At 38.1% G+C, this 18,328-nt stretch overlaps 1 protein-coding gene across 3 annotated transcripts; it reads left to right on the top strand.

Annotated features, from left to right (window-relative positions):
- The first annotated feature begins 479 nt into the window (after nucleotides 1–479).
- LOC114478277 (pinin-like) lies at nucleotides 480–17,181 on the top strand. Of its 3 annotated transcripts, XM_028471245.1 has the most exons (7): nucleotides 480–712; nucleotides 6,630–6,726; nucleotides 8,178–8,302; nucleotides 8,553–8,680; nucleotides 14,835–15,335; nucleotides 15,378–15,660; nucleotides 16,831–17,181. In XM_028471245.1, exons 1-7 carry the CDS (start codon nucleotides 487–489, stop codon nucleotides 17,001–17,003), a joined length of 1,533 nt encoding a protein of 510 aa, XP_028327046.1. In that variant the 5' UTR covers nucleotides 480–486; the 3' UTR covers nucleotides 17,004–17,181. The 3 variants fall into 3 exon arrangements, with proteins under 3 accessions (XP_028327046.1, XP_028327045.1, XP_028327044.1); XM_028471244.1 differs by having other exon boundaries at nucleotides 8,556–8,680; nucleotides 14,835–15,660; XM_028471243.1 differs by having other exon boundaries at nucleotides 14,835–15,660.
- Nucleotides 17,182–18,328: the final 1,147 nt, after the last annotated feature.

The following is an 18,328-nucleotide window of genomic DNA, read 5'->3' as shown; positions in this document are numbered from 1 at the left end:
TAATATATTTAATTAACATGTAATGCAGAAATGCGTAGTAAATAAAGAAATGTGGAAATGCATATATATATATATATATACACAAAGCATGCATAATTGAATATAAAAATATAGTAAAGACAAAATTAGTTCTAATATTCTTTATATGTATTTATTTTTGCAATTATTCAAGTATATGTCTAATTATTTATTCCGAATTTATTTATTTAATTATAATTGTCATCCCCCCCCATTTTTTGTGGCCCAATAAGGCAGCTATGACTAAAATTCATATTTTTGTCAAAAATAAAAACAATCTCGAAAAGAAATGTAACACTTGAACTTAAAAAAAAAAAAAAAGTTAATTTCACGACATAATTTAGAAATCTGTCTACATTTAAAAACATGCTTATGTCTGATCCAATCAGAGTAAAGGACGGGCTCGTTCCGAGGAGCAGCGGGATTATTGGTCTGCGTCACTCTACGTCACTTCCTGCAACACTGAGCATGTCTCTTGCAGAAAGAGCAGCTGTAAACATGTTTTGCTGTGTGGTTGGATGCACAAACCGTTTGGATAAAAACAATAAAACGCGCAAGTTTTACAGAATTCCGTCAAATGGTACAACTTTAAATACAAACAAGAGACGTCTTTGGCTGCAGGCCATTGCAAGAAGCGATTGGAACGAGCAGATGATACAAAACGCAACAATCTGCAGCGATCATTTCATATCAGGTAAGTTTCATTTAATGTAACAAGCTAATCAGCATCACCGTCGCTGGTTTTATAAACACAATTATTGAGTCTTTCATGTATAAAAAAGTGAGTTATTAATTCCTGAAATTGGAGAACTTTGGTAAGTTTGGTTCAGATTTGCTAAAATACGTTGCTAAAGCCATAGCATGCTAGCGCCAACCAGTGGGCGTGCACTGTAGCTGTTCCCACTCTTTGAAGCTAAAACACAGCGCTTTAGGGCGCTGCCATCTTGCAAATTTGGAGCCAGAGTCTGCGCAGTAGGGTCCGGCAGGAGGAGCCCTGGTAGCACGCCCCGCCCATTTAGCGTACTGCTCTGATGAGTTAGTCCAGCTACGCCAAGAATGTACGTATCTTTCCCACTGAACATTCTACCAACGTGTTGTTCATAGAGATTAGAACTAGAACTACGACCTCAAAATAGACCAAAAAACTGAACGGAAAGTTTTAATGGGGGGTATGATGTAGGAATGTGACAATATCTTGATAAGACGATATAACAGGATGTTTCGTCTAGAGATGAGTTATCAGAATCAGAATCAGAAATGTTTTATTGGCCATGTACCGTTTTAAGGACAGTACAAGGAATTTGACTTGGTGGTTGGTGCACAAAACAAACAACAAAAAGAAATAAAAACAAAACAACAAAGAACAACCCAGCAACAATAATAATAATAATAATGATAAATATAAAGGATGAGGGATAAATAAAGGATAGAGAATAAAGGATAAATAGGATAAATATAAATATATATATACAGTGCAGCAGATATCAAGCTGGTGGAGGTGGTGATCGGGTGGGGTGGGGGGTTCATGTGGATGGTGGCAGAGGGAAAGAAGCTGTTTTTGTGTCTGGAGGTTCTGGTCCTGATGGACCGAAACCTCCTTCCAGAAGGGAGAGATTGAAACAGTTTATGACCGGGGTGGTAGGGGTCGGCCACAATCTTTCCTGCACGCCTCAAAATCCTGGAGGGGTTCAGGTCCTGGAGGGAGGGCAGATTGCAGCCGATGACCTTCTCTGCAGAGTGGATGATACGCTGCAGTCTGGCCTTGTCCTTGGCCGTAGCTGCAGGTACCAGATGGTGATGGAGGAGCAGAGGATGGACTGGATGATGGAGCTGTAGAAGTTCACCATCATCTTTGTTGGCAGACTGAACTTCTTCAGCTGCCACAGGAAGTACATCCTCTGCTGAGCTTTTTTGATGAAGGAGCTGATGTTCAGCTCCACTTGAGGTCCTGAGTGATGATGGTCCCCAGGAAGCAGAAGTACTCCACAGAGCTCACTGTAGAGTCTCCCAGGGTGAGGGGGGTGAGGGGGGCTGGGTTCTTCCTGAAGTCTGCTATCATCTCCACTGTCTTTAAAGCGTTGAGCTCCAGGTTGTTCTGGCTGCACCAGGACACCAGCCGGTTTGTCTCCCACCTGTAGTCAGACTCGTCTCCATCAGAGATGAGACGATGATGGTCGTGTCGTCTGCAAACTTCAGGAGTTTGACCGACTGGTGAGAGGAGGTGCAGCTGTTGGTGTACAGGGAGAAGAGCAGAGGAGAAAGAACACAGCCCTGAGGAGATCCAGTGCTGATGGTCCTGGAGCAGAGATGGTTTTTCCCAGCTTCACGTGCTGCTTCCTGTCAGACAGGAAGTCTGTGATCCACTTGCAGGTGGAGTCTGGCACGTTCAGCTGGGAAAGCTTGTCCTGAAGGAGAGCTGGGATTATAGTGTTGAAAGCAGAGCTGAAGTCCACAAACAGGATCCTGGCGTAGGAGCCTGGGGAGTCCAGGTGCTGGAGGATGAAGTGGAGAGCCAGGTTTACAGCATCGTCTACTGACCTGTTGGATCTATAGGCAAACTGCAGGGGGTCCAGGTGGGGGTCGGTGATGTCCTTGATGTTATGGATTCACTGGCGCCAAATATCGATATTTATTTATTGAAATTTTTAAAAATTTATTTTTTAAATTTATTTTCATCCTTCCTATTACACAAATTAAGTGTAGGGTCATATAAAATCCACGTTAATGGAATCACGGACAAAATCAAATGGACAGAATTGACATGAAAAGCATCACTGAGAAGGAAAGAACCTTTTTTATGTGAATACGTGTTCCTGGAGAGTGTTTATTAGGGGCGACGCCCTCCTGCTCCTGTCCTGGCTGCATTAAACAGCTCCTAAACCACCTGAAACCACATTTAAAATACCAAAAAACTACATAAATAACCAGTGAACACAGATCTCACCAGTGCCTGCTTAACTTTAATGTGTCTCTGAAACTACGTCTGTTTCTCGTGGAGAGCAGCATCTTCACCTGCTCAGTGTGTTAACATCTCATCAGAGCTACAGTAGATCTGTAGGAAAAGTTACATGTTGTTGTATATGAGACCATAGATACCAGGATAATGTACTGACTGATATGTTTATGTTTCATATGCAGTGAAATGTTCCAGTTTTCATAAAACCAGTTCATTCAGCACTGATACAGTATGTGTCCATGTTTACAGAGAAGTTATTAATACTAGCACTGAAATGTCTATTTTCTGCATTTCATTTTACTACCGTAGATTACGATACTACTGGTACCAGTTTCCGCTACATAGCGGCTGCCTCTGCTCTCCTTCTGCACAGTCTAAACACACTGCACGCTACTCACTTGAAAACATACCAACATGGCAACCAAACTCCACAGCTGCTGAATGATTGGCTGTTTGCCTGTTACTGGTGACGTCCAGAGATATGATAGGCTGTTTATGCACGTTGAGTCCACCCATCTGTAGCTGATTGGTCGTTCGTGTGTTTCTGCTGGTGGAATGAGCTCCATGAAGACAGCTCTGCTTCGATAGAAACACTTTTTATGTTTGTTTTTCCACACAGACTCAGAGCGATTTTTACTTCTTTATTTATTTTCTTGGCTACATACAGATAGACACTGTGTAAAGGTAAATACAGAAAAAAATACATATCAATCACTACATAACAATCGCTACTGCTGCTTCCATCGGTTTGTGCTCAAATTAGCCGAAAGTGGCATTAGCGAAACGCCCTGGGGCCTTATGTACAGACTTGCATATAAGATGGTGTGAAAAAAGCATACGTCTCATTCCAGATACAGGCGTACGCTCGTAAAAATCCAGATGTTCAAATCTGAGTACGACTGGATCCACGCACCTATCATTTGAACATCTGAATCAATGCGAATGTGAGCGCACGTTTCCCCTCCCTGTTCACGTCCACATATGTAAATCATATTAAAATGAGATCATCACAGGGATTCCTTTCAGCGTCATCAGAAAAAGCTGCTCTAACCACCAGTAACACAGGAAAGAAGAGATTTTAAAACATGTGAGACGGAGATGATTCAACAGTGAAGATACTGGAATTAATATAGACATTAATATTGATGCACACAGTTCACTGAATGCTTGTGTGGGTTAAGAAATGGATAGCAGATTAAGGAAGACACGTAAAATGCTATACTACTAATCGCAAAATATGATGTTCTGATCGTACACATCAGAATTAATGTGTGTCTCTATCTAATGATCATCAAACAGGCTGTGGATGTGTAACAGATTAACATGACTCAGTGTAAAACACTTTGGTATTAACGCAATCCATGAAAGTGAAGTCCGTTTACCAGTACTTCAATCACCAACCCCACCACCTCCCCCTCTGCCTGATACGACCCTCCCGTGACACAAACACGTGCACACACACCGCACCGGTGGGTCGTGGTTATCAGTCTGACTCGTGTGTGTGTGTGGCTGCTAATAGGGATGTAACGATTAATCGTAAAGCAGTTAAAAATCGATTCATAGGTATCACGATTCACATCGATGCTATGAAAATTGAATCGCAGTATGTTTTTTTAACCAGCAGAGGGCGCTATCCAGAAGTGTTGGCGGCGGGCGGAATCTGCTAATATTTTTTTTCTGGCCGCCTTCTACACTTAAACATGTTCATAAATGATTCTTTACCCCTTTAGCACCGAAAAAAAATCTGTAATATTACGTGAATATCTGTAAAAGTCAAGTTTTTCTATTAGCTCTGTCTGCTAGCATAGCATCTCTTCTTCACTGCACAGATTAGCTGCATGCCAAACGACCACTGGGTTACCGGCGCCCTCTATTGGTCCAAACAAATATATGACGTAAATACAGTGAAATGACTGTTTGTTTTTTGTTTTTTTTAAGTCCAATTGTTAAGTCACAAAATACATTTTCAGTTGCACTTTTAAAGAGAAAAAGAACTATTATGCAGTTTTGCATTGTTTACTATAGAACCAGAATTTAAGTTAATAGGCTTCTTCTTTGTTTGTATTATTCCTTTATTTATTTCATTCAAGATTAATTTTTAGTTAAATTGCATTATTTTGAATAGTTTATCAAGGGATTCTTTTGACAATGAAAAATAAAAGGAAAACAGTGTAGTTTTTTATAGTTTTTTTCTTCCAAAAAATTAAAGGAATATTTTTCAGTCATCATTTGTCTACAGTCCCATTTTGTAAAATATGAGAGAATCGTATCATGAATTGAATTGTATCTGGAGTTGAGTGAATCGTTCATCCCTAGCTGCTAATGATGGCTGGACTGAAAGCGTTAAAAGTCTTCAGACGTATTAAAATGTTTTGGGAATATGTATGTAAAGAAATTTCTGTAATATTTGGTAAAAATGTAGATCTTAGGCCTGTATCTTGTATTCTCAGTTTGCATTCTGCTCTTAACCTTAATCCCAACATGTTGAAGCTCCTTGATGTCCTTTTGTTTGGTGCTAGAAGATGTATTTTACTTAAATAGATCTCTGACAAACCTCCTCAGCTCTCAATGTGGGTCAAAGTATAATAGAACTCTTACCCCTGGAGCCAATGACCTACTGGCTCAAGGTCAAACACTCTTCATCCTATAAAATATGGGACCTGGTTCTAACTTACGTCAGACGACAGAAAACACAGACTGTGTGAAGAGGCGTTTATGGTCTTACATGGACAGATAATCCTAAAGAGACTCGTTCAACATATTTTAGACCTTTGATCAACTCTTTACTGCCTGAAGTCTTGGATCTGTAGCCATTTTATTTGGAATTCTTTTTATAATCTCTTGTTATTGTAATAACATTTACTCCTATTCATGTGTTTTTTTTTTTCTTTCTTGTTTCCTTGCTCCGCCCACATCACGCTTTTGTGATACACGCTTGCTTAATTCTGCATTATGTGGTTTGGTCATAGTTTTTGCTTTTTCTTGCCTGTAATGTTTAAAAGATGGTAATTGATGTAAATGTTTCTTTCTAAAATAATGAAGATATCTTTAAAAAAAAAAAGTGTTCAGACGTAAGTGTGTTACTCAGAGGTCAGCTGATCACCTGTAGTAGATCAGCTGATCACAGAGCTCTGACTTACAGTGAACAACATGTCTGTCTCATGTTAGACAGAAATAAAAATTAAAAACTGTAACTTACTAGAAATGTGTAAATGATACATGTCAACAGTAGCTCACAGGTTCATGTGTGAACGTATTGTATTATTTTGATTGTGTTGCTCATTAATCCTTAGAATTTAAAGCATTATTATGTAGAAACGTACGTACACACGTTTCAACGCTCACTCCAGTTTCTCAACATCAGTATTTTGTCGTGGGTTTTGATGTACGCACATTTTTGGGCGTACGTACTTTTTGTACATGAGGCTCCTGGGCCCCTCCTCTAGTCTGAATATGTGTAATATTAATAATATAAACACTATTAAAACATCTCTGGAATAATTACAAAAGCCATTAGGTTGGAAATATCACCAGAGTCAACGAGCTTGTTTACGTTTATATCCCTCTCGACCTATGACCCCCCCCCCCAGGTCGCACATACACAGTTCCAGAATGTGAAAGGTTTTATTAATAACGTACCTCTTTATTTGTACAGGAGAAGCATCTGATGACTACAACAGTCCTGACTTTGTCCCGTCTATCTTCTCCTGTTCAAACCAGTCTGGCAAAGACGGCGATGCTAAACTGGAGAGGTACCACTGTAAACGTCCTTGTTTTTTGTTGTTGTCTGTTCAGCCGTTAGGGTTGTACCGTACATGCTAGAATAGACGTGCAGCATTATTGTGAAACTCTTATAGCGCGACCAAGGAAATGTGAAGCTTGGATGGTGTTGCCGTAGTAACAATCAGTCTCACATAAGTATCTCACGTCACCACAGCATTATCTCGTGGCCACACGTTTATTAGCTTGTGGCCATGCATCATTTTTTTCTTCCAATGTCACCAGGGGGGGCTCCGTAGGGTTGGGCATCGTTTGGATTTGAACAATTCTGATTCCGATTCTTTGAGTTGTGCAGGTCAACACGTCACAGATTTCACAGGATCATTTTTTTATCTGAAAAACCATTTTTATTAATTCACTGAGTTGATACAGTTTATATTGGTTGCTGTAATGTAACTAGGATATTTATTCACAAAATAAAACTAGAAACAAGTTGTCATCAGTGTAAAAAACATAGATCTACAGGTAGATGTGAAACTAAATAAAACAAACTCAAACCCTGGATCAGTCATGTGACAAATCAATCAATAGTTCTTGTTGAGAATTATTATTATTATTATTCTGGATACAGTAGAAACAGAAACTATAAAAATAATTATATTGTGAACCTGTTTATATTGTAGGGAACATATTATATACATACATGTATAAACGGGTAAATGTGTGAATTGTTTATACTGTAATAGTTGTATGGAGCGCACGTGTCAAGAAAAAGTTCATTCATATCATTCTGCGCTTGTGCGACTTGCGCTGGTGATGACATAATCCAAGATGGCGGCGGCCTGGACTCCAGTGAGACTATTTAATAAGAGCCTTAAACACATGGATATAATGAACAGTGTGGATGGACAGAGACATAAACATAGACTTATTAAACACACAGACCTCAGTAAACAGAACAGGCTTCACTGTACAGGGAGATAATATTTATTACTGGTGTTTGTTTTACTGGGATCTTTAACCAGTGATTAGTTCATATCTCACTTCTGCTCTGTGGTCCAAACTGAAACTGTAGCCACACACACACACACACACACACACACACACACACACACACACACACACACACATCTTATACAAACCCTGTGTAAACAAACAGAGAAAGCTGTAAAAACAAACTAATGCTGGTTTTTAGGAATTATAACAAGAATAGAAATTCAAACATCTTTGTAACGGTTCTGGAACCGGTTCCTATTTGGAACCTGTTTTCGATGCCCAACCCTAATGTTGACTGTGTTAATGTAGATATATTTGTTATAGGAGTTAACGTTGTCTATAGTTTGTCATAAAGCTCACTGAGACATGGTATGTAGACATCTCAGATATGATGTCACAGTATGAGTCTGGTTACTGGACTTGACCCTGTAATAAACATGTGCTTTTCTTTCTGTACTAAATGATTCTTCTCTAATGTGTGTTTCAGATTTAAGAGAAAAAGACAAAGGGTAGAAACCTTTAGCAGATGTCTGGACAATGGCCACCAGTCCACGCCTACCTCTCCCTCTCCAGATGATTGTGAAATAGAGTCTCGTGCTGTTATTTATAGTGGTGAGAACACAACACTATTCTGACCCAGACTGTCTGTGAACATGGTCATATTTTCTTTAAGAAAAAAACCTCTATTTTAATCAAAACTAAATTCTCTCAGTCACAAATAGGATGAATCATATTATCATATTTGTACATATGTGCTGAATAAGCATTTGTTTATGATTATGTTTAACAGTTTTCAACATGTGGATTTGGGATGGTACCTTTTTAGTTCTAAATGTCTTAGTTATTCTTATGTTTTCTTCAGAAGCTACGGTCCCTAAGGCTGTCCACGATGACCTCATAAATAAGTACAGCCAACTTCATACTGAGTGTGACGTTCTCCGTGTGGACATCAACAAACTGAAAGCTGAGAATGAAGAATTAAGAGCAATGGTCAGGAATCAACATTTCTCCTTAAACTGGGTTCTACATATAGTTAAACTGAGTTCTACATATAGTTAAACTGGGTTCTACATATAGTTAAACTGAGTTCTACATATAGTTAAACTGGGTTCTACATATGGTTAAACTGGGTTCTACATATAGTTAAACTGAGTTCTACATATAGTTAAACTGGGTTCTACATGTAGTTAAACTGGGTTCTACATATAGTTAAACTGGGTTCTACATATAGTTAAACTGGGTTCTACATATAGTTAAACTGGGTTTTACATATGGTTAAACTGAGTTCTACATATAGTTAAACTGGGTTCTACATATGGTTAAACTGGGTTTTACATATGGTTAAACTGGGTTTTACATATGGTTAAACTGAGTTCTACATATAGTTAAACTGGGTTCTACATATGGTTAAACTGAGTTCTACATATAGTTAAACTGGGTTCTACATATAGTTAAACTGGGTTCTACATATGGTTAAACTGGGTTTTACATATGGTTAAACTGGGTTCTACATATGGTTAAACTGAGTTCTACATATAGTTAAACTGGGTTCTACATATAGTTAAACTGGGTTCTACATATAGTTAAACTGGGTTTTACATATAGTTAAACTGGGTTCTACATATAGTTAAACTGGGTTCTACATATGGTTAAACTGGGTTCTACATATAGTTAAACTGGGTTTTACATATGGTTAAACTGGGTTTTACATATGGTTAAACTGGGTTTTACATGTGGTTAAACTGGGTTCTACATGTAGTTAAACTGGGTTCTACATATAGTTAAACTGGGTTCTACATGTAGTTAAACTGGGTTCTACATATAGTTAAACTGGGTTCTACATGTAGTTAAACTGGGTTCTACATATAGTTAAACTGGGTTCTACATATAGTTAAACTGGGTTCTACATATAGTTAAACTGGGTTCTACATATAGTTAAACTGGGTTCTACATATGGTTAAACTGGGTTTTACATGTGGTTAAACTGGGTTCTACATGTAGTTAAACTGGGTTCTACATATAGTTAAACTGGGTTTTACATGTGGTTAAACTGGGTTCTACATGTAGTTAAACTGGGTTCTACATATAGTTAAACTGGGTTCTACATATAGTTAAACTGGGTTCTACATGTAGTTAAACTGGGTTCTACATGTAGTTAAACTGGGTTCTACATATAGTTAAACTGGGTTCTACATATAGTTAAACTGGGTTCTACATATAGTTAAACTGGGTTCTACATATGGTTAAACTGGGTTCTACATATAGTTAAACTGGGTTCTACATATAGTTAAACTGGGTTCTACATATAGTTAAACTGGGTTCTACATATAGTTAAACTGGGTTCTACATATGGTTAAACTGGGTTCTACATATGGTTAAACTGGGTTCTACATATAGTTAAACTGGGTTCTACATGTGGTTAAACTGGGTTCTACATGTGGTTAAACTGGGTTCTACATGTAGTTAAACTGGGTTCTACATGTAGTTAAACTGGGTTCTACATGTGGTTAAACTGGGTTCTACATATAGTTAAACTGGGTTTTACATATAGTTAAACTGGGTTTTACATATGGTTAAACTGGGTTTTACATATGGTTAAACTGGGTTTTACATGTGGTTAAACTGGGTTCTACATGTAGTTAAACTGGGTTCTACATGTAGTTAAACTGGGTTCTACATGTAGTTAAACTGGGTTCTACATGTAGTTAAACTGGGTTCTACATGTGGTTAAACTGGGTTCTACATATAGTTAAACTGGGTTTTACATATAGTTAAACTGGGTTTTACATATGGTTAAACTGGGTTTTACATATGGTTAAACTGGGTTTTACATGTGGTTAAACTGGGTTCTACATGTAGTTAAACTGGGTTCTACATATAGTTAAACTGGGTTCTACATGTAGTTAAACTGGGTTCTACATATAGTTAAACTGGGTTCTACATGTAGTTAAACTGGGTTCTACATATAGTTAAACTGGGTTCTACATGTAGTTCAACTGGGTTCTACATGTAGTTAAACTGGGTTCTACATATAGTTAAACTGGGTTCTACATATAGTTAAACTGGGTTCTACATATAGTTAAACTGGGTTCTACATATAGTTAAACTGGGTTCTACATATGGTTAAACTGGGTTCTACATATAGTTAAACTGGGTTCTACATATAGTTAAACTGGGTTCTACATATAGTTAAACTGGGTTCTACATATGGTTAAACTGGGTTCTACATATAGTTAAACTGGGTTCTACATATAGTTAAACTGGGTTCTACATATGGTTAAACTGGGTTTAACATATAGTTAAACTGGGTTCTACATATGGTTAAACTGGGTTCTACATGTGGTTAAACTGGGTTCTACATGTGGTTAAACTGGGTTCTACATGTGGTTAAACTGGGTTCTACATATAGTTAAACTGGGTTCTACATATAGTTAAACTGGGTTCTACATATAGTTAAACTGGGTTCTACATATAGTTAAACTGGGTTTTACATATGGTTAAACTGAGTTCTACATATAGTTAAACTGGGTTCTACATATGGTTAAACTGGGTTTTACATATGGTTAAACTGGGTTTTACATATGGTTAAACTGAGTTCTACATATAGTTAAACTGGGTTCTACATATGGTTAAACTGAGTTCTACATATAGTTAAACTGGGTTCTACATATAGTTAAACTGGGTTCTACATATGGTTAAACTGGGTTTTACATATGGTTAAACTGGGTTCTACATATGGTTAAACTGAGTTCTACATATAGTTAAACTGAGTTCTACATATAGTTAAACTGGGTTCTACATATAGTTAAACTGGGTTCTACATATAGTTAAACTGGGTTTTACATAAAGTTAAACTGGGTTTTACATATGGTTAAACTGGGTTTTACATGTGGTTAAACTGGGTTCTACATGTAGTTAAACTGGGTTCTACATATAGTTAAACTGGGTTCTACATATAGTTAAACTGGGTTCTACATGTAGTTAAACTGGGTTCTACATATAGTTAAACTGGGTTCTACATATAGTTAAACTGGGTTCTACATGTAGTTAAACTGGGTTCTACATATAGTTAAACTGGGTTCTACATATAGTTAAACTGGGTTCTACATATAGTTAAACTGGGTTCTACATATAGTTAAACTGGGTTCTACATGTGGTTAAACTGGGTTTTACATGTGGTTAAACTGGGTTCTACATGTAGTTAAACTGGGTTCTACATATAGTTAAACTGGGTTTTACATGTAGTTAAACTGGGTTCTACATGTAGTTAAACTGGGTTCTACATATAGTTAAACTGGTTTCTACATGTAGTTAAACTGGGTTCTACATGTAGTTAAACTGGGTTCTACATATAGTTAAACTGGGTTCTACATATAGTTAAACTGGGTTCTACATATAGTTAAACTGGGTTCTACATATGGTTAAACTGGGTTCTACATATAGTTAAACTGGGTTCTACATATAGTTAAACTGGGTTCTACATATAGTTAAACTGGGTTCTACATATAGTTAAACTGGGTTCTACATATGGTTAAACTGGGTTCTACATATGGTTAAACTGGGTTCTACATATAGTTAAACTGGGTTCTACATGTGGTTAAACTGGGTTCTACATGTGGTTAAACTGGGTTCTACATGTAGTTAAACTGGGTTCTACATGTAGTTAAACTGGGTTCTACATATATTTAAACTGGGTTCTACATATAGTTAAACTGGGTTCTACATATGGTTAAACTGGGTTCTACATATAGTTAAACTGGGTTCTACATATAGTTAAACTGGGTTCTACATATAGTTAAACTGGGTTCTACATATGGTTAAACTGGGTTCTACATATAGTTAAACTGGGTTCTACATATAGTTAAACTGGGTTCTACATATAGTTAAACTGGGTTCTACATGTGGTTAAACGGTGTTCTACATGTGGTTAAACTGGGTTCTACATATAGTTAAACTGGGTTCTACATATAGTTAAACTGGGTTCTACATGTGGTTAAACTGGGTTCTACATGTGGTTAAACTGGGTTCTACATGTAGTTAAACTGGGTTCTACGTATAGTTAAACTGGGTTCTACGTATAGTTAAACTGGGTTCTACGTATAGTTAAACTGGGTTTTACGTATAGTTAAACTGGGTTTTACATATGGTTAAACTGGGTTTTACATATGGTTAAACTGGGTTTTACATATGGTTAAACTGGGTTTTACATATAGTTAAACTGGGTTCTACATATAGTTAAACTGGGTTCTACATATAGTTAAACTGGGTTCTACATATAGTTAAACTGGGTTCTACATATAGTTAAACTGGGTTCTACATATGGTTAAACTGGGTTCTACATATGGTTAAACTGGGTTTTACATATAGTTAAACTGGGTTTTACATATGGTTAAACTGGGTTTTACATATGGTTAAACTGGGTTTTACATGTGGTTAAACTGGGTTCTACATGTAGTTAAACTGGGTTCTACATATAGTTAAACTGGGTTCTACATATAGTTAAACTGGGTTCTACATGTAGTTAAACTGGGTTCTACATGTAGTTAAACTGGGTTCTACATATAGTTAAACTGGGTTCTACATGTAGTTAAACTGGGTTCTACATATAGTTAAACTGGGTTCTACATATGGTTAAACTGGGTTCTACATATAGTTAAACTGGGTTCTACATATAGTTAAACTGGGTTCTACATATAGTTAAACTGGGTTCTACATATGGTTAAACTGGGTTCTACATATGGTTAAACTGGGTTCTACATATAGTTAAACTGGGTTCTACATATAGTTAAACTGGGTTCTACATATGGTTAAACTGGGTTCTACATATGGTTAAACTGGGTTCTACATGTGGTTAAACTGGGTTCTACATGTGGTTAAACTGGGTTCTACATGTGGTTAAACTGGGTTCTACATGTGGTTAAACTGGGTTCTACATATAGTTAAACTGGGTTCTACATATAGTTAAACTGGGTTCTACATGTGGTTAAACTGGGTTCTACATGTAGTTAAACTGGGTTCTACATATAGTTAAACTGGGTTCTACATATGGTTAAACTGGGTTCTACATGTAGTTAAACTGGGTTCTACATATAGTTAAACTGGGTTCTACATGTGGTTAAAGACGGTGTAGAGGTTGTGTGTGGTTCTCTGACTCTGGAAGACCATCTAATGGTCATCCTCATGAAACTGATGAGGACTCACTAATAGGATACTGTACATGTACTGTACTGTGACATCTTAAATATGTTGAGAGGTTTGTTCCTCGTAATGTGTCACATTTTAAAACCTCTAATCCAGACTTATTAAACACACAGACCTCAGTAAACAGAACAGGCTTCACTGTACAGCAGGCACTAGGACCCAGAGGCATAATAAATGTGTCTTCATACAGTGGCTGTAATATCACCAGTTTATTATTTTACCTGTTGTTAGAGCTACTGTCTTTACCAGGGAGATAATATTTATTACTGGTGATTGTTTTACTGGGATTTTTAACCAGTGATTAGTTCATATCTCACTTCTGCTCTGTGGTCCAAACTGAAACTGTAGCCACACACACACACACACACACACACGCACACACACTCATACTGTGCTTTTCACACTCGGAAATCTCGCTTCACCATCAATAATAACAATACATTTTATTTATAAGCACATTTAAAAAAAAAAAAAAAAAAACTCAAAAACACTTTACAGTTAAAACTAAAAAAGTAAATAAAATAAAAAACATTAGCAACAATAAAGGTAAACAGAGAAAAAACAGGAGTATGAAGCAGAGGAGCTGTAGCTATAATAGGATCTGAGCATCATCAGAAAGAACTGTGTCTCCCCTCCTGTGGGTCCTTTGTTTGTCTGTGTAGGAGAAGGTGTTCAGTCCCTTAACACAGAACTGCTCCCCAGGGATAGGAGAACAATTTTCATATATGTGTAACAACATAATAACAAATATATATGAACAGTAAAGGCAAAAGCCCCAATTTTAAAAGCCTTCAGCTCAAGTGACCATTCCGTGGGCTCCATAGGTATAAATATAAAATGACCCATCAATGTGGCTTCTAGTGCTAAACATCTATGTTCTGTTAGATGTGACTTTGTTTAATGTAATATATTTATATAGGTTATTTGTGTTTTTCATTGACAGCTGCTCAGATGTGAAACTTTAACCATGAACTACAGCCAGAGGAAAGAATCCCAGGAGCAGAAAATCACAGTGAAAGCTGAGAGAGAAACACACACTGATGAAGATGATGATGATGGCCTTCATCATGTCTACATAAAGGAGGAACCTCAGTGTGAGGAGATCAGTGGGTTCCACACAGACTCTAAGGATCTCCTGGTCCACCTGTGTCCTCCTCATGACGTCAAACAGGAACCAGAACCAGAACCCTCTGGAGCTCCTCTGAAGCTGGAGCCAGAGCTGGAGCCAAAACTGGAGCCAGAGACGGAGCTGGAGCCATGGGTGAAACAGGAGCTTGAGCCAGAGCTAGAGCCAGAGACAGAGCTGGAGCCAAAACTGGAGCCAGAGACAGAGCTGGAGCCAGAGACGGAGCCAAAACTGGAGCCAGAGCTGGAGCCAGAGACGGAGCCAAAACTGGAGCCAGAGACAGAGCTGGAGCCAGAGACGGAGCCAAAACTGGAGCCAGAGCTAGAGCCAGAGCCAGAGACAGAGCTGGAGGCAGAGATGGAGCCAAAGCTGGAGCCAGAGACGGAGCCAAAACTGGAGCCAAAGCTAGAGCCGGAGCCAGAGACAGAGCTGGAGGCAGAGATGGAGCCAAAGCTGGAGCCAGAGCCGTGGGTGAAACAGGAGCTGGAGCCAGAGCTGGAGCCAGAGCCAGAGACAGAGCTGGAGGCAGAGACGGAGCCAGAGCTTGAGCCAGAGCTGGAGCCAGAGCCGTGGGTGAAACAGGAGCTGGAGCAGAAGCAGAGTTCCAGCAGTGCTCAGCAGAATGATGATGAAGACGGCACAGGTACTGACATTGTCCTCACGGTGTCACTCAGAGATTCTTTTATTTCCCTTGTTTTGGACTCATTGAACCAATCCAGAGAAACATGTTTAACATGTAGGGTTCACTATTAGGGCTGGGTCATATGGACCAAAACTCATATCTCAAAATGTATTCTCAAAATGTCTATATACGATATAAATGTCAATAATTTTAAATAAATTCAAATGAAGTCCAACCAGAAAGACAATTCTGGGATAAATTTGCTGATGCAATATGTCAAACAAGTTCATTTATTAACAGAGTTGCACAATATGTTGCACTTTAGTCTTTTTTGCCTATAAAGGACAGTATGTGTGAGTGAATTGTTTATTTTATTTATTTATTTGATTGGGACAGTGCATGTTAATGGGCATACATGGATAAAAAATACATGAATGTAAACACGCCAGATTGTAGCCAGTCACTAATTTCCATCTGTTCTCCCAAATGGGGGCGGGGTCACAAAGAGATGGGTTACAAGGAGGTGGGGTCACATGAGGCTATACAGTATTCACAATAAGACCATAAAACATAGACAAATGCCAAAGGTTCATAATGTCACACACAACGTTAATTCATTCATACATACAAAAAACCACATTCACAAACCAGATACTACTCACTGTTATACGTACCCCACTGTTATACGTACCCCACTGTTATACGTACCCCACTGTTATACGTACCCCACTGTTATACGTACCCCACTGTTATACGTACCCCACTGTTATACGTACCCCACTATTATACGTACCCCACTGTTATACGTACCCCACTGTTATACGTACCCCACTGTTATACGTACCCCACTGTTATACGTAGAGTCAAGTATCTACAGTTTAGTTTATGATATCTGAAATGTAAGAACATTTGTAGATAAACAATAACATTATGACTAGTGAGAATAGAATTGTAGATATCAATAACTAGAATTATATTCTGGATATGTAGACTTTTCATTGACATGTTGTAATTCTAAGTAGTGCTACTTATTACTGTAAGTGTTAAAACAGTTTTCTATCCATTATGTAGTCAGTAATCACTTTGCATAGAAACCTAAAAAAAGTCCATATCTTTAGTAATTGATGATAATCCAGTTTGTTTGTTTTTTAACCAGAATAATCATTAAAACACGTGTTTCTTCCTTTTCAGAATCACCTTTTGAGATCTACGCGTGTCCGCTCTGCACCGTCTGCTTCACTGACCTCAGCGTTCTGTCCCAACACTTCACTTGGGTCCATCAGACCATCCACCACAACAAACTAGAAGAATATGTCATTCCAGAACTGGTGGACATTTTAAGTCCCAGCCCTTCAGTTTCCTAATATCATGTACAATTTGGTAAAACAATTATTTGATGAGTAACTTGTACTTGTCCTGACACCAAATATAAACTTGGAGAAAATGTAGATTGGAAATATTTTTTTAAATACCAAATGGAATACCCCGTTTTTGTCCCACCCCCTTCAGGACCAAATTAAACCTCATTTAAAACACTTAAAATGCAATCCTTTCTTTTGTATTATTTTGTTGATATACGTCTGTTGTAATTGTGGAAATGTTTGTTTTAATAGATATACTTTTTAAAATGTTATTTATTATGCAAGGAATCTGTGTCCCACAACATTGGTTCGACCCTGTTACCCTAATATTTTTAATGTGGTGGAAGAAGAAGAAGAAGACGACCATGGAATTGTTTCTAACAGCATGGGTAGAAAAAAAGAAAGTCTTCTACTTTTCATTTTTTTACAACAATCTCTTTTTTGAATGTCTCAATCTACCTCACGCATCATTGTTACGCAAATGATCATGAAAACAAACGTTTTATTTATTTTTCTTTACTTATTTACTTAAGTAAGTTTTTCCTGCTGAGTCAGCACATTGCTGAGTCACAGAGAAAACTGTGACTGTTTTATCACCTGTGGAGCGATGCTGTGGACCTGACGTTAACCTGTGGTTGCTGACGTGACGCTGTGTTCCCGCAGACTCTATGAACTCACGGGGGTCTTGTCGACAGCAGAATAGATAAGTTTTACCATTTTAAATAATTCCATTACACCGTGATTCACTGTTTTACACTTGTATTATGTTTGCAGCTTATTTTTAATCAACTGATGCCTAATTCACCCAGTCCAGCCTTCACCAGGGTCATCTCAAAGTAAAAGTGGTCCTCTGCCGCCCTCTAGTGTATGTTGGGTTTGACCCTGGTTGCAGTGGTCCTGAAGGGTGTGCATCTCTTAGTGCAGGGGTGTCCAATTCCGGTCCTCGAGGGCCACTATCCAGCATGTTTTAGATGTTTCCCTCTTCCAACACACCTGATTCAAATGATCAACTCCTCATCCAGCTCTGCAGAAGCCTGATAACGATCCTAATCATTTGAATCAGGTGTGTTGGAAGAGGGAAACATCTAAAACATGCTGGATAGTGGCCCTCGAGGACCGGAATTGGACACCCCTGTCTTAGTGAAATAATTAAATAAAGATTGGTATTTGTATTTCTCCGTCCTGTGTTGTATTTCTAGCCTCTGACACCGGACCAGGTAAAAAAGGTGGTGTCAGCGAATACATAAGAACCCTATGCTACTGCAGCTTGACTACTCACGCTAGCGAATTTATTTATACTATTTTCATCACTTTTTTGCCATATTTTT

The sequence above is a fragment of the Gouania willdenowi genome, chromosome 16, assembly GCF_900634775.1.
Source record: "Gouania willdenowi chromosome 16, fGouWil2.1, whole genome shotgun sequence".
NCBI lineage: Eukaryota > Metazoa > Chordata > Actinopteri > Blenniiformes > Gobiesocidae > Gouania > Gouania willdenowi.
This window is presented reverse-complemented; position numbering and strand designations above follow the sequence as displayed.